General features: G+C 43.5%; 1 protein-coding gene across 1 annotated transcript in view; it reads right to left on the bottom strand.

Annotated features, from left to right (window-relative positions):
- The window catches only part of LOC108784680 (protein FAM13A-like), a 105,708-nt gene that overhangs the window by 71,204 nt on the left and 7,158 nt on the right, over window positions 1-27,346 (bottom strand). Inside the window, exons 2-3 of the mRNA XM_018553551.1 lie at window positions 15,008-15,273; window positions 13,369-13,578 (exon numbers count right to left, since the gene is read on the bottom strand). Coding sequence (XP_018409053.1) covers window positions 13,369-13,578; window positions 15,008-15,254 — 457 coding nt within the window. The 5' untranslated portion in view covers window positions 15,255-15,273. The remainder of the gene's footprint in view (window positions 1-13,368; window positions 13,579-15,007; window positions 15,274-27,346) is intronic.

The following is a 27,346-nucleotide window of genomic DNA, read 5'->3' as shown; positions in this document are numbered from 1 at the left end:
TTGATTTGGGGGGGTTCGGTTGGCGGGGAGGGGGAGCATTGCGGAACCTGGCCTTGGGGCGTCAGGGAGAGCAAAACCTGCCAGCACCTCACAGTACATACAATTTTAACAACTGAACAATAATACAGAAATACATTCCAGCTCCCCCCTACCAGCCCACTGCTCCAGTTTGCTGTGAGGTTTATACATAAGCAAAAAACAAACATTGGGGAACATGTAGGTTCATCCGAATCTCTCTAAGCTAATTACCAGTGTGGAATGCAACAGCGAGGCAACAAAGTCAAAATTGGCGAGAAGTTCAGCCATAAGGCAAGCTATATACCAATATCAAATGGATGTCTGGTGCCCCCAAGTGGTAAACCCAACATAGCTCAGACGACTGTGGAAACCAGCAGAAGAAGCAAATATAAAACAGTTATGATGAGCAAACATCCCAGTGTGCGTTATATTCCTATTAACTACTTCTAATACGAATATAAAGCACCCTGGCTTTAAAACATTAAAAAAAAAAGGAACAGTAAAAGCAAATTTATAAAAAGGTAAAATGGGAGAGATATCAGAATATGGGGAGGTGTCTGTCTCTGTTATCCAGATTCCACATGTTAAATTTGGGCAGTGGTCAAGGTTTACCAAAAATGGAGAAGAGTTCTCTTTCACCAAGGGTTCCCAAATGCAGCAGGGAGAGAAAAGTAACTGCAGATATGCTGGGCTATTATTCCCGAAGTTAACAGGGGTGTCCCTTAAGAAAAAAATTAAAATAAAAAAAGACACCTGCAGAATGCATACGACAGGGACATTCATAAGAGCTGAGACTTACTGATGAATGCAGCCTCATACAGATCAGAAGTCCTTCGGAACAAAGGCATATATAGTCAGTAATAATAAACTTAAAGAGGAAGTGAACTACAAAACAGAGAGTAGTTTGCAGGTGTATGGGTCAGTAGCCCCAAACCTTAGGTCAGCCTAAGCCCAAGTGGGGGGGTACAGGGTAAAAGGTATCAATGTCTATAAGGAGAAATACACTGTTCTTTGTGGTTCTGGGTAGCTAACCAATAGCCAACTTCTGCAAGGTGTGAGGATTCGCTTCAAATGGTAGCACATTAAGGGCACCACCACTCGCTTTTCACTGTTTTAGGGCTTCTTTGCCCACTCTTATTACATACATACTTACATACAACTGAAGAGAAAAGTCCATAGAGGTGTTCCCTCGCAGGGGTTTTCAAACATAAAGTACTGTTTCCTGTCACAGCAACAAACATTTTTCAGTCTCACCAACTTCAGATAGGTCCTTTAACAAAAATATCCACCGGCCACACAGGCTTGTCTTTTCACCACACAGGAGGACTGCCACCCAGGCTGCTCTTTAGTCACACAGGCAATCTGTTCCCCAGTCCACCAGACACACAGTCTGGTTCTAGGGTGGAGCTGCTTACTTGGGAGGCTGGGACTTCCTGTAGAGGCCCTAACAAGCCAGCTAGATTCAGCTGGGCTTGTTACCTCCAAGCCTCCAGCCCTCTCAGCACTTCCCCCTAGAGGAATAACATCCTTAGTACAATTGAATACCAACATCCCCATCTGCCTGCTGATACAAAAGGGCATTAAAACATTGTGTTTACCCTTTGCAAAACAGGCACATTTTGTGGGGTATGGCATATTATAAGTAAGGGTGTTCTCCCTGAGCTGCTTTCTGACATTTAGGAATGCTGTGCATTGCTTTTGGGAAGAGGCAGAAAAATCAGGAAATATTGCATTACTGGTGTTGCTATTATATTTAAGCTTGCCCATGGTCCGGGCCTTGCGCAGGATGGTTTCTCATCCTTACAGAAGAGAATCTTGTCCAAGAGGGATCTGGGAGCATTAACCAGGGATGGGAGCACACTGGGGCAAGATGGGCTCTCTATATTGCAAATAAAGCTAATAACACATTGTCCACTATATCGGATTTCAGCCAGTTTTCTAAAAGGCCTTTGCGCTTCATCTCTTTGAACCCTCTGGGAACCCCTAGGAAATTAAGATAACATTTTCTGTGGAGGCAATCTTACAAATCTCCCAATTTTGCAGCTTGGTCAGAGAGATCGCTTTAGCTTCTGCAGAATTCAGCAAAAAGGGGGTTAACGTCTCCTCCAATTCATTGATCCTTTGTACAGCATCAAAGACCCCGTATTTCATATGCTCCCCCTCCGTATCACTGCGACAGATTTCCTGCACCTTAGGTATGGTGTTGGGGTCCCTGGTAGTGGGGTGTGAGGACCACCTATACCTGGGATTCCCGTCTGCTTCCTTATGCTGTGCACCACCCAGTATGGAGCAGCCACCGCCATCTTAGCTCCTGGCTCCAAACTTTACCAGCTTTTTCCCAGTGCTGGTAGGGGTTCTCTGGCCAATTTTCTTCATCGTGTAGAAGCAGAAATATGTGGGGATCTCCGGCAGTGCAGGATGGTAAGTGTAGGCCGCGCTTAGAGCAGGATTTGTGAAAAACATCTGGTGGCAGGGACTGAACTCCCAGCAGAAGCTCCTCACATTCTGGTTGCCTCCTTTTTGGAGTCTAAAAAAAGCATACAAGCATGTCTGAGAAATGCATGGGTGTCAGGACCAGCTGTGGACGCACGCTGTCAGAGCAAATAGTGACAAGTTGTTTCACCTGTCGCAGCCACCGTTCCCATAAGGCAATCACGCCTACCAGTAGTTAGCTGCCTCCAGGACCTAAACTATATGCTCTGAACAGGTGATGCCACAGGTTAGTCCCAGGTGCTGAACCGAACAGAAGGAGATAAGACGCTTCCAGAGTGTAATCCGGGACGAGCTGAGAACAAAGGCTGGGAAGGGTAATCTGGGCACAGGCTAAGATCAGGGCGGGCGGCTGGCAAAGGGTAATCCAGGCACAAGCTGAGGTCAGAACCGAAGACCAACAAGATTTCTAGACACAGGATTGCAGAGACAGCTCGGCTTGTATAGCCAGAACTATCACAAGCACCGGGGAACAGGCTGATGATGCTTTAATAGGGTGCCACCAGAAACAAGGCCAATTCCAAAGCTGGAGGTGTGTGGTTAGATTAATTAAGTCACAGCTGCCTAGAATAGTGGTGCAGCCAGCAAGACACAGGATAATTAACCCTCACCAGTCAGGGCTGCAGCCAGAAATACAGGCTGCCTGATCTATACAGGGCTGTCTGACAATGGGCATAGAGTAGGTGAAAAGTGATAACCAAGGCTGGTCATCTAAAGCATTTCCAAGTTAGAAAATCAATGTGTGCAGAATATAAATCCTACCTACCAAATATTTTCTTCATGCAATATAACATTTTCATGCAAGTTAGTGAGCATAGGTGTACATGCTATTACTTGCTAAGCTTTCAATCATAAATTATTGGATACATGTTTTGGAAAACAGTTTTAGGTTTTGTTTTTTTCAAATCAATATGAATATTCTAGTAATAATGTCCAATGGAAAAGCTGATAATTTAGACTGTTTAAATGGCAACTGGAATGGTTTTAAAGTTTTAAAAAAGTAAAAACAATAACATGGGTTTTAACCCTCCCCTAACCTATCAAAAAAAATATAGTGTTCTATGGCAAATTTAGTCTGTTACTGACACTCAGCAGTTCTAAAAGCAAAACCTACTGCCCTCTAGAAACCAGGTGCAATTTTGAAAATGCACTGCGGCCACTTCAGAAAATCAGTCCTTTAGTAGTTAATAGGCCCATAGTAAGAAGAAGGGGGGGGTTAATCTGATGTAAACATACACGTCTCTTTACATCCGATTCCCCATAGTCCTAACATGGGTCCGTTAAGCTCAGTTTTCCCTCCATTGCAACGGTGACATCCATTTCGAAACAGATCCACTGCTGATGGGAGCAATCAGCAGTGGATCTGTATGGATCCCCTGCTAATAGGAGCTGACAGGCACCTGTGGGAAAGGGGCTTTACAAGTAAATTACCGGTATGTACACAAATGTATTACAGAGCCATAATAAGTCTGCAATTCTTTTTTCATATACTAAAATTACAAACTTAAAAAATGCTGAAAATCTAAAACGTGGTAAATAAATGTGGTGAGTCTGAATGTGGAAAGGAAGAAAGTGGCTAACAAATGGCTTCAAGCAAATTAATTGAAATGGTGAACATGACCCTTAAAACGTGATTTTGCAACTAGACTGAATTGTGAAATTCCTAAAACAGATAATTAAATAAAAATGACAAACTAAGCATAAATGTAACCGGTCTCTTGGGGGTAAAATTTGGAGGTAATGCCAAGGTAAACTTCGCCCTCTCCTGGAGTTACATTAGACACACAGCTTCCTACTTAATTACATCTGGAGATGCATGTTATCTTGCACTTCATAGCATGGTTTTCGGTTTACACTACTCATACAACTTTCATAATATGTCTTTATTTCATCTAAACTGTTGCATCTAAACTGTTCTTCCCTAAATTATAAGTGTTAAAGTATACCGCGAGCTGTAGCTCGCGGTATACTGAGCTTAGGGTTACGGGAGGACGCTAGTTTGTGTCCTCCTGTTACCCCAAGGAGAACTATGGGGAAAAACACTGACCCCATAGTTCTCCTTTAAAGCCAGATGACAGAATTTCTTTTTTTGTTTTAGATCACACTTTATGAATGTCTGCAAACTTTGATTCGAAACAGTATATTCTACAGTAATTAGAAAAGGGAACTCACACGTGTTCACAGCTTTCCTTCAGAGAGAAATCTGCATCAGCTCCCTTTATTAGCTTGGTTGAAAAGACTTCAACAAATGTGAAATAAAATCTCTACAACTCCTAATGCATGGTATCAAAAAAATGCATAGTATCCAAAAAATACTATGCATTAGCTAAGCAAACCCAGAACGGTCACGTGTGTCTGATGTTTCATCCCATAAAGTAAGCCATACACTGCTTACATTTTTGCTAGTTCGAGTCTTGGGGCACCATGGCCCATGGGGCTGAAAGAGAGAAATCTAGCCATGCATGGCTAGTTTTTGGTAGACTATTTAAAAGGACTTCTGCAAATATTTGTATAGTTACCTATATATTACACACACAAGTTAATTACTACACAATACAATTAGGCAACTCGCTAGCTGTAATGCAATGAAAAATAATCAAATGTCGAGTCCACATTGTGAAGTTGGGGGAATACCAATGGAGATTCTGCTCGTAACACGTTGAACATTGGATATGTGTAACAGACACACACAAGACATTCCAGTATTTTAAGCTTAAGCCAAAACTTTTTTGGTGGTGAATGGTTAGAGTCTCTGGCAGTTTTTATTGCTGTAAGTGTCCTTGCTGGGGAGATTCACCCTGGTGACCATTGTCCCCGGTATAGAAATTGATGGGAAATTCAAAAGTCAAATGAGGTCTTCCATTGTTGTTCACGATTAGCTACCAAACATCCATATTCTTTGGAATTGGGGACAGAATCTGACAGATTTTGTTGAGGAGGACCAAAAAGAACTAAGAAGCATTGTTTCTAATTTAATGGGCATGTGGTACATTTCCCAGTAAATAGCCAGCCTGTCTTTCCCAGGGAAAGTTTCCCTGACTTCATGACCAAGCCCTGCTAATCGCCATTCTACTGTACTATGATACATCCTCAGTGGCCATTAAGTACACTCTCAATGGACAGGGGGATTATAATGGTTATGTTCCACCAACTAAGTCATGGTAAGCATAGGCCCTAGTTATAATGTGAAACTAAATCAGAAAGGCTTTTAGGAGTATTAAAAAGTTAATAGCAAGCACCTTGTCTTGTATGCTATAAAGCAGTTGTGAATACAGTATGTGGTTTTATCATCTCCAGATATACACATACATTTACATCTGTGAGAAGGTCATATTAAAATTGCTTAGCACTAGTCTGAAGAGCGTATTGCCATGTGTGAAGATAATTCGCCCATTAGCTCAATTTGCTCAGGTCACCTTGAAGTTGCTTGATGTGTGTCTCGGGCAATGCACCTCTGAACTTTTAATTAGCAATTTGGTTACTTGGTTGCTAAGAAAACAGCTAGATTAACTACTGACGTCAGTCACAAAATAAGGTTTCTGAAAAAGCAGCTACAATGGAAAATACTTCACTGATACCCCATTAATTAGGGGATCAGCACCTACTCTGAAAAAAAAAGCAGATATATATGTGAAAACAAGAGGTATCCTTCCATCAGCCAACGATCTGCAGCGATCATTATACAACAGATTTACTCTCATGTGTAATCCTTTTCTTGATGGTAAATAACAGGACACAGGGAGATAATTCTGGAACAAATAGGTTATGCAGCTACCTTCAGTGGATAGGACACTGGCAAATCAAAGGTGTAATGACAGCCCTGTATTCATCCCACTCCCAACCTGCCTCAGTTTTTTAGCAAACAGTACAAGAGAGAATGACAGAAAACCAAGAGTATGGTCCTGTGATGTACTCCAAGAAACCTATTTTACAGGCATGACAAAATTCACATTTTCCTAATGCTACATCAAAGGACACAGAAAGTTCATTCTGTAACTGATGGGATGTCCAAAAACAGTCAGGCAACACAGTAAACAGCTAAACAAGCCCACGAAAGGAAACAAACCTTAAAAGGAAACTAATAGAAGGGGCCCACTGGGGGGCGTGCAGGCTCCAAGCTATCATTTTTTCTTATAGGATTATATTAATAGTACCATTTGCCAGGTTCCAGGCCCCCTGCGCTATTGGTACCTTCCTTAGACTGCATTCAGGAGGCAGATTTTACTTTACGAGGGCAGAAGCACCAGAGATCGTGGCTGAAGAGGAGCATGTCTGCTGCCTGGGAGGGGAAAGGTAAGTGTTTCCCAGCAGACAGAGGCCCCCGGGGATTGGTGGGGTTGTGATAGAGACTGGGGGGGAAGAGTGAGAGAGACAGATCGACCGATGCAGTCGGTCGGTCTCTCTCTCTCGTGCTTCACTCCCGCCTCTCAACATCGGTCAGTCTGTGTCTCTCAATCTTGCCCCCCCCCCTCTCAGAGAAGGGGAGGGGGGGAGAGTAGGAGAGACCGATGGACGCTGAGAGGGGGAGAGTGAGAGCGACGGACGCTGAGAAGAGGGGGAGGGGGGGAGTGAGATGCCCAGAAACTGCACACTGTGTAGGGAATGTTACAATGTTCCCTATTATAATATATTTCTCTGATTAACTGAAATTACTGCACACTATGTGCTGAAATTTCTATAAATTAGAGAAATATATTACACTGTAATGCAGGAGTGTGGAATTCCTATCGCCCGACACCTGAGACAGGCAGTCCTGGGCACCGGGCAAGTAGTTTTTTTTCTACATTGAGGGCTGGTTCACACCAAAAAGGCTGCGTTGCAGAGCGTTCGGCCTCTGGAACGCACTGGAGTGCAATCTACAGTGCGATCTACAAAAAAATACTGCAATCGCTATTTTTGCAGATCGCACTGGACCGGAATGCAAGCACTAATGTGCCTGCGTTACGGGTGCGGGTGATTGCAGTGTGGGTGAGGGGCGTGCCTTTGACTTCAATGCACCGCCCCCCCTCCTCCAGCCGGTGAACGCAGGGAGATGGCCAGCTTGCATTCCAAGGGTCGAACGCTCTGGAACGCCGCCTCTGTGGGGTCAGCCGGCCCTTAGCCCTGCTTATGCAGGCAACAAGGCTAAATGTAAAGTGGGAGCCATTTTGTACAGGTGATCTTCAGCGGCAGTACAGCCGCCCAAGATTAGTGATGAGCTCGGGCGTGTTCGCAATCGCCTCGTGCCGAGCCCGCCAGGAAGCCGTCAGCGCTCAGGGCCAATTACAGGCACTGAGACATGTTCCCGGTCCACAGCTGCAGAGATCGGAAAATGGCTCAGTGCCTGTGATTGGCCCTGCGCGCTGACGGCTTCCTGGCGGGCTCGGCACGGGTCGCTTGCGAACGCGCCCGAGCTCATCACTACCCAAGATCACTTGTAACCAGCCTGATTCTCCCTCTCCTCCCCCTCCCCTCATTCTCTCCGGCGGCCGTGTCCCCGGCCGATTCCTCTAATATCGCTCACGGCTGCCTTTCTCTCTGCCCACTGGATCCCTTTCTGCCGTAGTCTTCGGGGTCCCCTGCTCTTCTGGGGGCCCCAGGATCACGGCAAACTAGATCAGGCTGGAGAGCGGGGAGCAGAGCAGAGAACGTCCGTTTTCTGCTCTGCTCTGTGTGAGCAGTGACACATGAATGCTGTACTCACAGCCATCCTGTGACAGGAGAACGAGCACAGTGCTGTGCTAGAACTCCTGTGTTGGAGGTGACGGGTTCAATAAAGAGAACCTGTCACCTCCAAAAGGGGCTTGTTAGCTCCTGTGTGATAGCAATAAAGTCAAGTGAAAAAAAGTCAAAAAAGAATAAAATAAAATAACAATAAAAAATATAAATACATAAAAATGCAAAAAAAATAACAAATAACTAAAAATGGAAATACAAATGTAAAAAATAAAAAAAAAGGTGATAAAAGTAAAAAAAGAATAAAATAAATGGAAATTAAAAATACTATTTTTTTACAAAGAAAAACAAAAAAGTAAAATTATTAATGTAAAAAAAAATAAAACCAACACCCCTGTCCCCACCATCTGCATGTAGATAAACGCACGCGGCATTCATGCACAAAATGGTGCAGATGGCCGGGCGGTCACAGAATCGGACACAACTGATCGCGCTGGCAGTGCCATTATTTTCTAATGGCACCCCAGTCTCGCCAGGCAGATTTTCAGGGGTTTCCGCCACAATACCACCTGTGCAATCACGCATAATCACGGTTGAAAACACCGCACAGTGCATGTCGCGAAAAAAAGGTACATGTACCTTTTCTCAGCGATTGCCACGCGGATGTAACCCCACTGAGATCAATAGCGCCGCATGGCAATCGCACATGATCACCCAAGTCTGCACCAGCCCTAAAGGGTAAATTCACTTTCCCAAGTAATTTGGGAGAATGGAATTACCCGCACAAATCTGGTCCCCTCTCCCTCCCTGCTATGCTTACCTTTCAGCGAACAGTCCTTACTGTCTGCCAGTACAGGTGCACTATCTGTATCTGTGCCATGTCGTCTGTGCAAATTGCAAGCACTCGTTGGTCAGTGCGGTCACCTGATGGCACTGACCAATGAGAAGCTCTTCTTAGCACTGCTAAATACGGTTTTGGTTAAAACAGTGTGTAAAATAAAAGTGCACTGAAGGACCCGGGGGGACGACCAGTGGACAGACTTGATGGGACAGCTGGGCGGTGTGGGGGGGCCCAGGCCTAAGGCTGTGCAAGGGGCCCCAAAATTTTTGATGGCTGCCCTGTTTGCGATCGAAGTAAAAGTAATCTGAACATCCACCTGCTAAAACTTAGCAAAAGTGTGAACTGAAAACCAGCCTGATGCTGAAAGACCCAAGCTATAAACAGTCCTAAAAGAGTCACCCTTCACTGGAAAGATGGGAACTTTACCCTTCAACTCACAGTGATAGTAAGTGAAATCCACTTAGCGATCGTGGAACGAGAAGCTGGCTCCCCCATATGGGGACCCTCAGAAATAAAGAGGGGTGAATCATATGGAAGCGTAACCAAGGTAAAACACAAGCCAAACCACGTTCAAGTAGTGAAGAGAAATTTCTTTAGCATGTTTAGGAGCAGGACATAAAAGACGGTAAGACAATTTCCTCGTTAAGGTGGGCGGCATAGACCACCTTAGGAAGAAAGGCCTCTGCAATACCTTATCCTTGTGGTAAACCACAAATGTTTTTTTTCCAAGTCAAGGCTTTTAATTCAGAAACAAGCGTGGTAAAGTGATGTCAATGAGGAAGGCCCCTGAGGACGTCGGTGGTGACGAAACATGTAGGGGCAGGTCTACCATACCAAACACGTCTGTTTTCGGACCGGCCGAATGGGATTTTTTTAATTTTAAAAGAAATTTTAAATAAACTATTTGTGGAACTATTACCCGATGAAAGATTTTTTGTTTGCATGACTGTGGGAATACTTTACACTGAGGACTGATGGTAAAGAACGAGATACGAAAGACGCCGCAGTAACGGTGTCCCATCAGACAAAGCGTTTGGGGCGGTCTGTTACAGCCGAAAGTTTGGGGTGAGTACGCACTCTATTAGGGGGATGTATTGATCTTAATACAAACCCCAGGAAAGCACTACTCTACCGAACATTGGAAGGCTCTGCTATTTGGCTTTGAAGCGGAGCTGTATACTACAGAGACTTTATCTGTTTATATATATTTTTTGTTAGCACAATTGTCATTCACAATTATTTTCGTTTGTATTTTTGTTTACCCACCAGAATTTTTTCACGCATATGATTTGTCACTTAATGGTATTAATGCACATGAAGGTGTAAAAAAAGTGAAGGATTTTTTAATGTGTATAGACTGATCCACTTTATCTTTACACACTGAGACACCTAGAAGCACTTGGTTAAAAATCACCTTCTAATCGTACACAGGTTTATTAACCATTACAGTGCCGTGTTTTTTTTATTGATTAACGGCACTTGCATCAAGATAACTTGATAAGGCCGACAACAAAACATTACTGTCTAAAGTGAACTGTAACAGGTACAATAAATCCAATGTAAAGGTACTTGACCAAAAATGAGCCCGTGTTAAATGACTGGTGCAAGTTTGAAAATAAAAAAAAAAGGTTTAATCTGCCAAGACGGAACCTGCTAGTCACAACAAATACAAGTTTATAAAATATCTTTCACTTTATGCTGGCAAAGTAGTGCTGAGGCCATAATAGGATATTACAACACACCTAAATAACAAAACCTACATGCATAATCTTCAAAACATGCCCCATCTTGCGAGTTTCCATTTCAAAAGAAGACACATTATGTCATTAACATAGTTTAAAGTGAACCTGTGATATACTCATGTAGCACAAAGCAACAGGTTTACTTAAATGCCACTCGCGCCAGCTTTCCATACTTCACTTGGTTGCTGGGAGACAGGGGCGTAACTAGAAATCACAGGGCCCCATAGCAACATTTTGTATGGGCCACTAAATCCCCCACGCCCCGGTACTTGTGGTCACCCCACAGTCTTACACTATTATTATACATTTATATAGCATTGACATATACCACAGGGCTGTACAGAGAACACTGAGCAAGTCACAGTTTCTGTACACAGGAGCTTAGACTCTAATGCAGAATGCAGGCTGTAGGGGGACCACAAAACCCACCAATACTGATCACTCCAGTGTTTGCTCTGCACAGAGGATCGGTAAATATTTCACATATTTACCGATCCTCCGCTCTCCAGCCTGACCCGCTCAGCCACACACAGTAGAAGGAGCGTTGAAGCCGGCAGAGGCTAGAGGAGGAGGAGCGCTGCCACTTCATGATGGCAGAGCAGTGAGGAGAGAGAGCCGCCGGCTGTCAGATCCTGGCCGCGCGGCTCTCTTCTTGCAGCTCGGCCATCCTGGATGACAGCTCCCTCCTGCGCCTCCCCCACCGGCTTCAGCGCTCCATTTTTTCCTCAGATCCCTGCTGGGGGAGAGCAGCGTAGATCCGGAGAGAAGCTGCAGCCTGTGCCATGGCTACAGGGGCGAGGGGGGCGCAGCCAAGCCAAAGCGAGTGCCTCACCCTAGCCACGGCCCAGCTTCCACACAGCAGCACTGATGATTAGCGAATGGGCGCTCAGGCACCCTGCATTGTCCCATTGGGATGGGACAGAGTCTCTAGCCCTGTATAGGTTCAATGTCGTCACTTGGCACTTAAAGACCACTTCTTTTCTTTCCTCACAATAAATGCATTCAAGTACCTAAACTATTAACAAAAATGTATCTTATTTGTGCATCACTCATCTCTGAATTCATGCGGACACTGTCCTTCCTTCTGGAGGGTGGCTACTTTTTTTCCCCATAGTCACGGGGTGTGTTGTAAAGTAGACACCCCTCCAAGTTAGTAAACTAAAACATGAAATTGTAGTCCATCACGGGAGTGAGCTTGGAGCGGTAGCTTCGTTACAGTACACACAGGAACCATGGGGAACAAAAGTAGTCACCCTCCAGAAGGAAGGAGAGTGTCCGCACCAATTCAGAGATGATTTGAAATCTACAGCCGAGGGATACACAAATAAGATACATTTGTGTTAATAGTTAAGGTACTTAAATGCACTTTAAGTTTTAACTCCTGAGTTTAGGGTCACTTTAACAAGGGAAATCAGAGTATTTCCAGTGTGAGCACCTCTCCCAGTTGTTACTGGAAAGTTTATCTGAAGACCAAGTCGGAAGGAACTAGTTTTTTTTTAGGGGCTCCCTCTAGTGGCCATCTGCATGTTGCATGCACTCCACATCCTTGGTGAATGAGTGATGGGATAAAAGCCAACTAAAAAAATATGTCACCTAAAAAGCATACATGTTAGATGAATCCTTATGGGTCTTAGCTGACCCATAGACTGGCATAGAATCAGTGGAGCAGGAAAACATTATCACTATGCAGTACTATCAAAAAAGCAGTAAAAGTGATCATTAAGCGGATCTCAGTCACACACTAATATTTGAAAAATAGTACATATCCTTTAAAAAAAAAGTGTGGTGCATTTTTGCTAAAGTGCATTCAAGAAGCCAATAGCCTCCTCTGACAGATGGCACTATTAATAACACCTTATTGCCAGAGGAAGTCAGGCTGTTAAAAGTGTTACATGGGTTTCCCAAACATGCAACCACTGTGATTGGCTGTCACAGAGGTCACATGACTGGAAGCCCATCCTACCAGCTACCAATCCATACTGTGTGACCAGCATGTGCTAGGGCAGTGTGACTGAATGGCCATACGCATATTTATGGCAGCACGGCATAAAGCCTACCTCTGTGCTGCCATATATACCTGTATGTGTATGGCTGGCAGGAAGGGGATAACAAGAACTGCTCAAGCAAACCCACCCCTGTTCTGGATACAAACATCATGTAGCACCCCAATGTAACAGCACACATGTATTTTAAGTAGGCGAAAGGCTCTCCAAAAATACAAAATAAAAACACCTATAGATGTATAGAGAGAAGCTTCATAAAATGTTTTCACGTTGCAATAAAATGCACTTTACGGCAATGCATAAACCACATTGCAGTGCCATTTATTTTAGCGCACCACAATGAACGTGCACTTTAGTGCACTGTAATGCAAAGATGCAAACCATGTGTGTGTTGTAGTGCCCTGGAGACAAACAAAAAAAAAAGTGTAGGTGCATGAAAAGGTTTGTTGTGACGCATTGGCAGCCCATCCATAATGAATAGGCTGCCTTACAGCAACACAATTTAATGTGCATTCAACATGCGTTAACACGCATGCGATAATATACTGTATGCAAAGGTTTGAATCTCACTAACAGTTTGTTCATTTGCTGTAGTGTGTGCAGAACTTGCTGTGCTCACCTTGGTATATCTGAATAAACTTGGGAAGCAAGGCTGTGCTGATTACTCCATCTGGCATTTCTCGAAGGAACAGCTTCAGTAGGCTGGCAGCAGAATAGACATCTGCATCTTCTGATAAAGTCAACGTCTCGCCACTTTCATATTTCACCCTGAGCTGTTCAACCACTTTAACGTTTCCATTCACTCTGAAAAGGCCTTCATGTGTCATCCCTGCAGGTATTAAAAAACATTAAACCATTTTTTTTCTTAAAGCACGGTGCAAGGGTTTCTTTGAATCTGAATTTTTAAATGTAATGATGCCTTTAGCCAGTGGTTAGCCATCTGCTAGATGTTAGGGCCACCAGAGGGCTGCACACACACACAAAAAAATAAAATAATTTATATTTATATATATATATATTATATATATACACACACACACACACATATATATACATACATATACACACACATATATACATACATACACACACACACGCTAAAGCAGTGTGTAATAGAAAATACAGTTTTCAAATTTTTTTTATCCTTTGCTGCACATCAGTGTTTCTGATCTCCTCCAGCCCCTATACAGCCACTTTCCATCTACATGCATGTGCTCCAGCAACGGCTGTCGGTCATGGCTCATGCTGGGCTTCTACATAGCGAGAATGACGCATCATACCTGCAAGAGGTACGTCAGCACTGCAGCCACACACCCCGAACGCGTGGCACATTAGTGCCTGCGTTCTGGTCCAGTGCGATCTGCAAAAATGCTGCATGTTTCCATCACTGAAGTTGTCCAGATTTTCAACCTAGGGTCGTTACAATAATGTATCTTATTTGTGTATCACTCAAATCATCTCTGAATTGGTGCTGACACTGCCCTTCCTTCTGGAGGGTGGCTACTTTTGTTCCCCATGGTCCCTGTGTGTGTTGTAAAGTAGTCACCGCTCCAAGCTCACTCCTAGGATAGACTATAATGTCAATATAAATTAGTAAACTAAACGTGAGATTGTAGTCCATCATAGGAGTGAGCTTGGAGCGGTGACTACTTTACAACACACACAGGGACCATGGGGAACAAAAGTAGCCACCCTCCAGAAGGAAGGACAGTGTCAGCATCTATTCAGAGATGATTTGAGGATCTACAGTTGAGTGATACAAATAAGATACATTATTGCTAATAGTTAAGGTACTTGAATGCACTTTTAAGATTTCACTACTGAGTTTAGTGACATTTAATGGAATGTACACTTGCACAGCACCAGTATTGCCAAGGTCTACACAGCCCCTTTTATTAGATACGGGAAGTGCACTTCACCTCCTGACCGCAGATTTGCTTTGCTTCCAGACCATCACTGATGTCTGTCTAATTAGACTGCAGCTATGAATATGTATGCATGTACTATAATGGTGTGTGCTCGGGAACATAATCCTGTGAATGTGATCCGACATCCCAGTTCTAACAGACGTGTGGTCAGACTTGTTGCACACAGAGGGGAATGACCTCACTACATCCAGCGTGAAGGGATTTGTCAACAAAGTAAACAAACGGTTTTGCTAGGTATTCTTTTTACATAACCAAACAAATATTCCTGACAAAAAAAAATAAAATAAAGGATTTTCTAACAAATAAACTACATTTAACGCCAGCACTTACCCTCGCTGCGCAAATACTCCACCAGGTTCCACACCACCGCTGGCACGCCATTTATCAGCAGCCCCTCTTTTTGCAGGTCTCTGAGTGGCACTCCAAACACTTTCCTGCATGGCATGGGGGGCTGTCCTCTGCCAGGCCTAGACACCACTCTTTTCATATCTTCTTTCAGTCTCACGGCAGCTTTGCTTTGCTTGAAGGAGCACAAAAAGAGAGAGCAATCATGGGCTGTAACTACAGGAGGCTGCATTTTGTTGCTGACTTTTCCACTCAGGAGTTCAAGCATTGTATGCCATAGCAGGAGTAAAACAAAACTGAGCAGGCAGGGAAAAGTGTGCAGCCAAACTGCAAGTCAAAGATGAGTTTAAGAGATGGGAGTGGAGCAAGCAGGGGGACGGGCCATTCAAACAACTTCCCTGTAGCTAGGATGTCAAGCTGGCTTTTCTCTTCCAGGAAGAACACACACGTATCCAAGCAATATCGCCACAGTAACCCCTGGGTGGAACCAGTAATCATGGCACAACCTTTAGACCCCATTCACACTGAACGATTTGTAGCACGATTTCCGCTCAATGTAGCTCGTACAATGCATTTCAATGGAGCTGTTCACATCTCACAGCTCAATGTCGCTTGTAGCTGAAGCTTGTCACTCGAACATGACCTATTTTTCCAGCGGATTTTGTGCGACTGGCCCCAATATGCTTTAATAGACTGCCAAAAGAAGCGCTTCATAGTGCGACAAAATGTGCACTGTAGCTCAATGTCTCTCTGCTGAAATCAGCGCTGGAAAAGTGCTTTTTTTTCGATGTAGCTCAGTGTAAATGGGGTCTTAGGCTTTTATTGCTAGCACAGGGAAATCCTGGCAGCATTTATCTCTACATCAGTAGAAAGAAGCCAAATAACATCAGAACAAGGGTTACATTGGCCAGGAAGTCTGTTGATCACATCTTTTCACTAGGTATAGAAATATTTAGCAAGCCTGACAATGATTGTATCTGGCAAACACAATTGCTCTATGGGGAATTGCCATAAACATTGTTTAAGGGCTTGTTCACACCAAATCCGGACCAGATCTGCATGAGTTTCAGCACATGCTGTGCAGTGTGTCTTTGCCGTGTTTTTGCCACGTCCAGAGCCGCTTTTAAATGTATTTATTTATTTTTCTAGCCTAAAATGGGCTTTCAGTGTGTTCCAGGGTATTTGCATGCATTTTTGATGTGTTTGCATGCATTTTTCATGCATTCCAGAGCAGAAAAAAGGGCATGCTGCAGTTTTTCCATATGCTTTGGAACTGAATGCTCTAGTGTGAACTAAAGTCCAAAATACCATTGGAATACATTGGATTCATTTTTGAATCCAGAACTGCTCTGCTCTGCATCTGCTCCGCACTTGGTGTTAACAAGCCCTAAGGCTTTGGGCTGCTGGTGGACATAAGATTACAGTCTGAAGAAACCAGCTGCTTTCTCCATTGCAATCTAAAGGTGCCCATACACCTTACAACCATCGCAAGACTTTTGTCTTGCGATGGTCGTAAGCTAATTAAAAGCTCGTACCATCTGCCCATCTTGGACAGGCAGCTCGTACTTGCGATCATCGAAAGCCCGCCTCGCTGATGGGCGGGCTTCCGATGACCGCAATGCTGAACGGGCAGTGTGCGTGTGCGCACACCGGCCCGTTCCGCAGTTGTCGAACTAGTAGGCTAGAAACCCGCCGAGAATCGTACGATTCTCGGCGGGTTTTCGAGCATGCTAGTTCGACAAAAGACGTGCACCGTACAGTAAAAACGGTTGCACGCCTTCCATACACCTTGCGATTATTGTACGGTCGCAGGATTTCCCGCGATTATTGTACGATAATCGCAAGGTGTATGGGCACCTTTAATGTGTAATTTCTATTCTGCACTGCACTTCTTCTGCACTGCAAGGGTTAAGTGCTCGTTTTGTCTAAGGAGCTAAAATAACAAAAGCTATACTCACCTGAACCGCAATCCCAATTCCCTCCCACACCACTCCCTTCAGCAGTCTAAAGCTGGCCATACCCCTATAGATTATCTGCAGATTTTCTATGGTCGTATGGAAAAAGTGCTACACTAAACTGTGTGGATGGAGGAATCTCCCACTGGGCCAAGCTTCAGTATCTTGCTAGTCGGCCCTGCTGGCTGTCAAAATACCTGAACAATCTGATTGGATGCAGGCAATGTTCAGATAGTTTGAGAGCCAGCGGAGCTGACTAGCAAGATACTGAAGCGTGGCCCAGTGGGAGATTACTCCATCCACACAGTGAAGCGTAGATGGAGGAATCTGTTGCACTTTTTCTTATCCGACTATAGAAAATCTGCAGATAATCTATAGGTGTATGGCCAGTTTAAGGTTCTGAGAGTCAACACATTCAACATACTCTATTGGATGTGGCATAGTTATTAGCACCTTTGCCTTGCAGCATAGGGGGTCCCCAGTTCAAATCATGTTGCATGTTCTCCCAGTGCTTGCATGGGCTTCCTCCTACACTCTAAAGACATGCTGGTAGGTATGTATTAGCTCCTGTCTAAATCAGCCCTGTATGTGAGATAGGCAGTGTTTGCCTTCATATTGTGTAAAGCCCTTCCATGTGCACCTTATTTTAAAGCTAGTTATGAATTGATGAGTATGTTTGCTATTTGTTTCACTTGTTGGATTTGGTGTGGGAACACACTGGGGGCTGCAGCTGCCATTGTGATGTGCTGGGCTTCTGGTGTGTCCCTGTGCCTTTTAGGCGGTTGCGCTACCTCCTGATGAACCTGCACCCAATTCATTCTTTGCTCTATATACTCCAAGATGGACGTTCTTATAGATTAGGGTTAGGACCACACTACCCAGAGGGGCCTTGGTGTGACATCTATATATTTTGTTAAAGTTGTGCAACTAAACCCTCTGTTTTTAAACCTAAATGTTAGTCAGTGTAATTTTTTGCAGGCTGGCAAATTGTTCTCCTGTAATGTGAGATGGGGACCTTAGATTGTAAGCTCCTTGAGGGAAGGGACTGATGTGAATGTGCAACTATGTAAAGCTGCATAAATTGGTGGCACTATATAAAATACATATAATAATTGGACATGAGGACCCTGAGGGACATTGCATCGCAGGAGCGGAGGAGGAGACAGACTGAAGGAAGCGGTGTAAGAGCCGGCTTGGATCATGGTTCAGGCGAGTATAACTTTGCTATTTTAGTTCCCTAGACAAAATGAGCACTTAACCCTTGCAGTGTGGGGATAGCCCCATTTCAAAGGATAACATTTTATTTGCCCAGAGCTCTGCTTTAAGTTTGCTAGGCACAGTGCCATGCAGTACTTTTCTTCAGCACACACCACTGTAATGTAATGGTGTGCACTGAGCCCATTTTATACAGGGCAAATTGCCTTGCCTAATGTTGGGGCTGTGCTGGAAAAAGCAGCTGCCACTGCCCCAACACATCTGGTGAATGAAATTGGCCCCATACTTTACAATCTGATTGTACAATTTCTGTAAAATCTCCTATAACTTTACCAGCAACTATGGGGGGCTACATATGGGGAATGTTTTAAAACTGGAGCAGACAGAATCTGGAGCAGTTATCCATAGGAACCAGCTTCTCTTTAACCGCTTGCTGACCAGGTGTTTAGACCTTCCTGTCCAAGCCATTTTTCAGTACAGCGCTGCAGTACTTTGACATTTATTCCGTCATGCAACGCTGTACTGAAATAAATGTTATACCATTTTTTTTGGGACAGAAAGGGCTTTCTTTTGGTGGTATTTAATCACTGCTGGTTTTTTTTTGTATTCTTGTACTATATTCAGGAAACATTAATGAAGATTTTGAATTTTTTTTTTTTTTTTTACATTATGTTAGGAAACTGTTATTACCCAATTTTTTGGTAAAATATAAAAGACGGGGTCACGTCAGGTAAATAGACACCAAACATGTCAAGCTTTAAAATTGCGCGCATCTGTGAAATCGCAGAAAACTACCATACCCAAAATTGACCATAGGCAAAAGCTTTTACCGCTCGTCATGTTTAGTGTTATCAGTGATTGATGGCCCTAGAATTATTGCTCACACTGCGAAGTTCGCAGTGATATGTAACGCGTGGCGTAATAGGCGCAATCGCCATTTTTGCACATATGCGCACCTGACGCATGTTTGCATGCGTGTATGTATGGGTGGGGACTGATTGAGGAATCTCCCGCTTTTCTGATGGCGCCAGCCAGAATACCTGAACAGAGCCAACAGCCAATGAGCTCCCAGCTCTGTTCGGGCATTCTGGCTGGCGCCATCAGAATACAATGCAAACAGCGGTAGATTCCTCAATCAGCATTCTTAATCATTGATGGAGGAATCTGTTATAATATTTTCCAAACGGCTCTTTTGATTAGCTGATCATCAAGAACCGGCCAAAATTCATATAGTGTATGGCCAGCTTAAGCATGGTCATGATTGTAAAAGGGGTTTTATTCAATACCTTTACCATATTGGCAACTATGGCATTGGTTTAGAGCTATTGGTCTGAGACTTTCTAGTGATCCAAGGTTGAGGTACATATGTTAAATGAGTTTAAACAATATGTACATAAGAATGTAAAAATCATGTTAACGTAGACAAACAATATTCTGGACACAGCTATAAAATGCCTTAACAGAGTGCCTAGTTGAAAATCTACACGGTAACCATGGGGCTCGAAACAATGCTACTAGGAAACAAAACAACACCCAAGTAGTAGAGTAGGTATGAAATTACTACTTTTATGTCCTTGGCAGATATCCTATTCAAAGTTGGTTGTTGTTGTAGCTTGCCCACAAATTTTTTTATAAAACATCATAAGAAAACATATACATTTGTTACTGCTATAGCGCAATGTATGTTTATGCTAAATAACAAAACAGATGAGTACACAACCACTATATGAGAAAGCTAAAGAAAAAGCCCCAAGCAGTTCCTGCTGCCTGGCTCTGAGTCAAAGAACATGTATTCACACAAATTCCCTGTACTCACACACATGGCACCAGCCCCCATCCTCTCTGGAAGTGCCTGGAAGAACTGGTGGAGATGGGATGGTGAGAACATTCAAGAGCAAATAGCATCACAAATAAGGTCACAAAGTCCAGCAGCCTATACATCTCCTCTTCATTGTGCTAAGAGTAAATAATCACTTTAAGCGTCAGTAAAACAGTGTTGCTGCACAACTCTCCACACTGCTCTTTAACCCCGATTTAGAAAAATCCACATGGTAGGGAACAGTACTATCCAGGAGAAATCTGACCCCAGGGCTGCTATTGGTAAATGCAAAGAGGTCATGTGACTGGAGTTGTAATTCCATTAGCCTGGAATGGACACAAGCTATGAAAGTGATGGAGTGCAGGGCTCATGTGACAATTATTGGCACACCCACAGTTCTCTTGTGTTTATGTAGCAACTGGTCATAGGAAATAATTCTCTATGTTGGATATGAAAACATAAATAATACAATAATAATAAATAATACACATGTAAGATTCGTTGAGTTCTGAATTTGAAATATATCGGCATATTCGGATGTTCAGATGCATCTGAGTTTCCAAATGTAAAAAATAACAAATTCAAACAAATATAAATTTTGTGGTACGAAAATTCGGATGCATCTGAATTTTCAGAAATGTGTTAGGCAGTCAAAAATTAAATAAATAAAAGCATGGGGTCCCCCTCAAAATTCATATCAGACCTTTTAGGTCTGGTAGGAATTTTTTACCCCAGTGCCAAAACCATGTGCGGGTCCCGCCCAAAATCCCTTACCAGACACTTGATTTGAGCAGGAAAGACACACACACACACCCACCCACCCCATACCAGGTCACATGCCCCCAATGTGGAAAGGGTGCTTCAGCAGGGGGGGACCCCCTGGCAAAGCACCCCATGTTGATGATGACCCACAACCTGGGTCTGCGAGCAAGGGCACTAATCTGAATCTGGGTGCCCCCTCGTGAATAAGTAAGGGGTACATAAATACAAATATCCAGTAAAATAGTACATAAACACACCACACAGGTTTGTAAAGTAAACCCGATGAATTCTCGCTGCAAGTGACAGATCTGGTGTTGAATGTAAACAAATGTTCCTGTGCCACCATGACTTGCTCCACCCCTTTGGTTGCATTCCGCGACAGCTCTCTGTCCCATAATGGAGTGACGGGAGTGTCGCTGTCAGAATACAAAGGACACAGCGGGCGATTCTTCCATCCATGCTGTTTAGCATGGATGGAGGAATCGGTTATATTTTTTTATGTTCAGGTGAAAGAAAATATAACAGTGTATGGCCAGCTTTAGGTTTTTTCTTGTTCAAAAAGTTTTTATTAACAGTTTCACAGGAACATGTCAGCAATACACATACTGTATATTTCATCAATGAACAGGATACATGTAATAGACAAATAATAGACAAATAACAGCAATAGAGAGTATAAATCAAGGTATCGCTCCACATAGACAAAGCAGTAAAGAACTGCAATGGACGGTAATGTAAAAACTTAAAGGGTTATTAAACCTGCTAGAAAGCGGTAGATATATCTGAAGAGTCTCGGGCAGCTGCAAAGGATCTTGGGGCGGGCACATGCGTACCCGCACAGACACCGTGAGACGTCAGAGGAGAGGAGGACAGAGGAGTCAGCGCTGGATCGAAGACCCGCACCAGCGCTGGAGGGACAGCTGAAAAGGACAGTAAAGAAGAGATGATTGAATCAACAGGCATGATTTAAGGTAAGTCCCTACGGCAGGATTGGGAAGGGGGGAAAAAAAATTCTGACTTTAATGTCACGTTAAACAATCTGGAGAGAAGAAGACAAAAAGTTGCACAAGTGGGAGAAAAGGCATGGGTGAGGTTGGAAAAATAAGGACTCATCACCATCAAGGCCATTCAACATCAGAATATGGATATGTTTGAGCAATTACTCGTTTATAAGAGAAAAATCAATGTTATCAAACCCCAATGGCAGGAATTTATCATTCCAAGGTTGCCAAGTTTTAGAGTAAATACCCCACAAAATTCTTCCCTTTTTAAGGACTTTACAAACACTTAAAGGAGAACTATGGGGCTTTTCCCCATAGTTCTCCTTAGGGTAACGGGAGGCTCAGTATACTGAGACGGCGCAGTATACCAAGAGCTGATGCTCGCTTTATACTGAGACGCCGCAGCTGAAGCGGATCCCGACAATTGTGCCGGGATCCGCCCAGCTGCGTGACTGACAACTGGCTCTGCCTATCTAGAGGCAGAGCCAGCTGTACACGCGCCCTTCCCCGTCCGTTCCGCCAGTCAGCGCTGGCAGATCGGAGCGGGGGGAATCCAGCCCCTCCCCTGTCACGCAGAGAGCCGTGACAGGATCGAGAGGTGAGCGAAAGCCGGTATGTGTTCGCTCACCTCCCGATCTACTGAGCCGACCTGTGACAGTCTCATTGTCACAGGTCGGCTAGAACTATGAGGTGAGTGAAAAGCACTCACCTCATAGTTCTCCTTTAACCACACTATATATGAATATGGCCACTATGCAAATTCACCATGGTGTAACTTTATAAATCCCACAGTTCAAATGTTCTGGTGTACATCTTTCTGTCGTGTTCTATAAAGTTGTTTAAAATGTATCTTCGTAACAGGAATCCAGAGGCTGATAATATCTATTTCTCATAGTCGGAAGAAACCCCTGGTGCAAACCCCCTATTTTGTCATGTCATCAAAACGTTTTGTTGACATGACAAAACGTTTATTAAATATTACTCAACATAAAATCAATTACAATTTGCATTAAAAAATCAGCGTGCAGTCGCTACCACAGGAGTGACCCCAGAGACTATTTACTGAGAGGGGGGTAATTTAAATGTTATTAGCTTGCCTAGGATTTTTTTTTTATCTTAATCTAGCTCTCTGCACCAGGGGTTTGTGCCTAGTTTTTGCCGGTCACAGGTTTTGAGCCATCCCCAGTGATGCCCTTTGAGATTGGTGGCAACAGGGCTGGACTGACCCATTGATATAACAAAGAAGCTGACATAAAGCTATGAAAATGTATTTCCAAATCAATAGACGCAAGGCAGATATGTAAAAATAGCTGTGGTCTGCTGTAACACCCTCTACATTTCTCTTCCGAACTTACTGCCTGCTAAGATACTTCTTTAGCGCTCATGGTAAAATCTCCAACATTGCTTGTTCTTGGACAGGAACACTTCTGCTAGTTGGAATTTAATAGGATTCGTACTGTATATGGAAACTGGCTTGGAGTGGAGAGGGGGGGGCAAAATCTATTAGCTTGCCTAGGATTTTTTTGATCTTAATCTAGCTCTCTGCACCAGGGGTTTGTGCATAGTCCACACAAATGCATGCTGGATCCACATATTGCACCAATATTATTCTAGCATAGGATGATTCAAATTTTCCTATTGCCACCTTAAGGGCCTGTGATGGTGGACTTTTGTTCACTTAAGTGGGTTTAGTGGGTTTTATAGGGGAAGCACAGTGGCATAGTGGTTAGTGCTTCTGCCTTGTAGCACTGGTCCCTGGTTTGAATCCCAGCCAGGTCACCATCTGCAAAAAGAGTTTGCATGTATTCCCTGTGCTTGCATGGGTTTCCTTCAGGTACTCTGGTTTCCTCCCACTCTCCAAAGACATGATGGTAGGTTAATTGGCTACTATCTAAATTGGCCCTCATATGTATGCATGTGAGATAGGAACCTTAGATTGTAAGCTCCTTAACCTCTTGCTGTCTGCCCGTAGTATTGTTTAGTGTCTTTTTACCCGACGTGACCCCATCTTTTATATTTTACCAAAAAATTGGGTAATAATAAATGTTTTATCATTTAATATAGGGGAAACTGTTTTTTTTTTTTAAATTTCGGTAATTTTTCCTTAATATAGTAAAAAAATAAAAACCCCAGTGGTGAATAAATACCACCAAAAGAAAGCTCTATCTGTCCCCAAAAAAGGGTATAAAATTCATTTCAGTACAGCGCTGCATGACGGAATAAATGTCAGTTAAAGTACCGCAGCGCTGAATACTGAAAAATGGCCTGGATGGGAAGGGGGTTTAACACCGCGGATGTCAACTGGTTAAGGGCAGGGACTTATGTGAATCTGCACTATGTGAAGCACTGCATACCTCATGTTGGTGCTATATAAATACCTGTAATAAATAATATACAAGTCTATAGGAATGCAAAACTTGCTTGAAGTAGGTCTAATGCATCTAATCAAAAAAAGCTTTGTGCCAAAGCTTACCCTTGCAGCAAGCACTAATCCAGAATCTAGTCTAGATATCAAAACCTTTCATATAAACTGCACTGTGCCAGAAATGTAAGTGAAACAATGTACAATGTTATTAATGCATACATACAAATTCTCATAAGTAAATAGTCCCAGATGTGCAATCTTATAAATGCATAAATAATCTCATAAATAAACAGTCCCAAATCAAATATGTTCAAGTTCAAAATGAATTTTCATTCCAATCCAACACTGTGTCCACAATCACTCCTACTTTATTCAATGTGTGGTTTCCATCATCCCTCTACACTTGCCATCATCGGTGATCCAAAAGAAGAACTTCACCACAGACACCCTTTAGAGTGCAGCTCACCTGGTATTGCGACCCTATTTCTAAGGTCTCATAATGCCAATTCCCTTTCAGTTACGGGTTGGATGAAACCCCAGATAGTAACACACGTCCGACCCCTCTTCTCCTTGCTTAAGTAGCAGTACACCAGGCCGGTCAGTCATATTGTCAAATTCCTCCACACATTTCCCTCATATATTCCGGAACACATATACAAAGCAGAAAAGCAATCCATAGTGCACACTGTTAACATATGACAAAACGTTTAGTAAATATTACTCAACATAAAATCAAATAAAATTTGCATTAAAAAATCTGTGTGCAGTCTCTACCAAAGGAGTGACTCACAATCCCCAGCTTGGTGCGCTCTCAGGCTCCACCCCCACATCTGAGACTATTTACTGATGAGAATTTGTATTTATGCACCTATAAGTTTACACATTGTTTCACTTATATTTTTGACACAGCGCGGCACAGTTTATATAAATAAGGTCAAATGCATGTCAGAAGAGGGTCAACTGTGAGTTGAATGCACCTGTCAATAAGTTTTGAATGATCTCAGAAGCGTCTCAAACTAATGCCATCAACACAGGCCCTAAGGCAAGCATGTATTTTGCTGATCATAATGGGCAAAGAAATAGGTTCACAATTTACAATTCACAATTTAGTGCTGTGTTGTGTTAAAGTGACATTAAAGTCTCATGCTGCTTTAAGGACTTACTTTAAGTGATGTCTCTTAACTTGAACATCTTCTTCTTTCCTGTAGTTTTCAGCAGTCCCTCCAGCGCTGGTGCCAGTCTCTGATCAAGCGTAGACTGCTGTTTGTTCCTGTCCCACGGAGTCTGTCCGGCATGCACGCTTACGGCTGCATGCATTGACTTTCACTGTAGCCTTCCTCCTCTCCCCGTCAATGATCTCCACTGCATATGCGCCTGCACACATCTTCCTGCACGGCCACTCGAGAAGCTGGATTCTACAGCTTTGAGCAAGCGGCGGAGACACAGGTATGTTTTTACCTATTTGGTAACTTTTTTTATTTAAAAAAAAATGTTTTTGCATATATCTACTGCTTGCTAGCAGTGGATATACAGTATGTAAATAAAACGTTAATGCCACTTTAATTACCACATGTTAATGTGTATTGTGTCACATGTTAACATACACTATATTGGCAAAAGTATTGGGACAGCCCTGCAAATCATTGGATTCAGGTGTTCCAATCACCTCCATGGCCACAGGTGTATAAAATCAAGCACCTAGGCATGCAGACTGCTTCTACACACATTTGTGAAAGAATGGGTCGCTCTCAGGAGCTCAGTGAATTTGAGCGTGGTACCGTGATAGGTTGCCACCATTCCATCCCAAGGCTGCACCCAAGCCTTACATCACCAAGTGAAATGCAAAGCGTGGGATGCAATGGTGTACAGCCCGCTGCCACTGGACTCTAGAGAAGTGGAGACGTGTTCTCTGGAGTGATGAATCACGCTTCTCTGTCTGGCAATCCGATGGACGTGTCTGGGTTTGGTGGTTGCCTGACTACATTGTGCCAAGTGTAAAGTTTGATGGTGTGGGGTTGTTTTTCAGGGGTTGGGCTTGGTCCCTTAGTTCCAGTGAAAGGAACTCTTAAGGCATCAGCATACCAAGACATTTTGAACAATTTCATGTTCCCAACTTTGTGGGAACAGTTTGGGGATGGCCCCTTCCTGTTCCAACATGACTGCGCACCAGTGCACAAAGCAAGGTCCATAAAGACATGGATGAGCGAGTTTGGGGTGGAGAAACTTGACTGGCCTGCACAGAGTCCTGACCTCAACCCGATAGAACACCTTTGGGATGAATTAGAGCGGAGCCTTCGGGCCCGGTCTCCTCGTCCAACATCAGTACCTGACCTCACAAATGCGCTTCTGGAAGAATGGTCAAACATTCCTCCTAAACATTGTGGATGGCCTTCCCAGAAGAGTTGAAGCTGTTATAGCTGCAAAGGGTGGATCAACTCAATATTGAACTAAGACTGAGATGCCATTAAAGTTCATGTGTGTCTAAAGGCAGGCGTCCCAATACTTTTGGGAATATAGTGTGTATTGCATTAAGGTAGATGTTGCTGTATGCTGCGGTAATGTGCACGTTTTACCCCATATGTTTTAATAGGCCCTTACTAAATGCACTTTAAGCAGTTGGTACTTATTTTCTATGAAAGTTTTTACACAGGTCTATGCATTCTCCCCTTACCCCACATTACATTGCTCAGGCTTGGCAGCGGGTTACTTAGTAGGCACCAAAAGCTGCATTGTTGGGGGGCATATGTCAAGAAACAGGCTCCAAAAGAGGAAATCCTCAGTTGTCATCGCAACAATTGCCCCACATTAGAAGACATCCCCTCTATACCTGTACTCCAAATATTGTATTCCCCATCACTGTCATTTCCGCTGACAATGGTCACCAGGACAAATAGAGATCAACCCAGGGCACATGGAAAGCAATTGTTCTCCATGTGCCCTGTTCATGCCACAGTGCCATGTTTTTGTGGGGTGCATGCTGCATTTTCTTTAACACAACTTACTCCAATGCATCTCACCTCACCACAATTTCGTTGAGGTGCAGGGAAATTTGTCATTTGATCACATTCCAATAAAGGTAAAAAAAAGTATACAGTGCTATGTGTTGAAACAACACAATTCATCACCCCCTCAAAATGGACATTACACTACATCTCCCTTGATACAGGGACACCGTCACGCCTGCCAGGGATTCTTACCTCCCTACTC

This window comes from Nanorana parkeri, unplaced genomic scaffold, assembly GCF_000935625.1.
Source record: "Nanorana parkeri isolate BGI_ZX_2015 unplaced genomic scaffold, ASM93562v1 scaffold124, whole genome shotgun sequence".
NCBI classification, from domain to species: Eukaryota; Metazoa; Chordata; class Amphibia; order Anura; family Dicroglossidae; genus Nanorana; species Nanorana parkeri.
The sequence above is the reverse complement of the archived record's forward strand: the minus strand, read 5'-3'. Positions and strand labels throughout refer to the sequence as shown.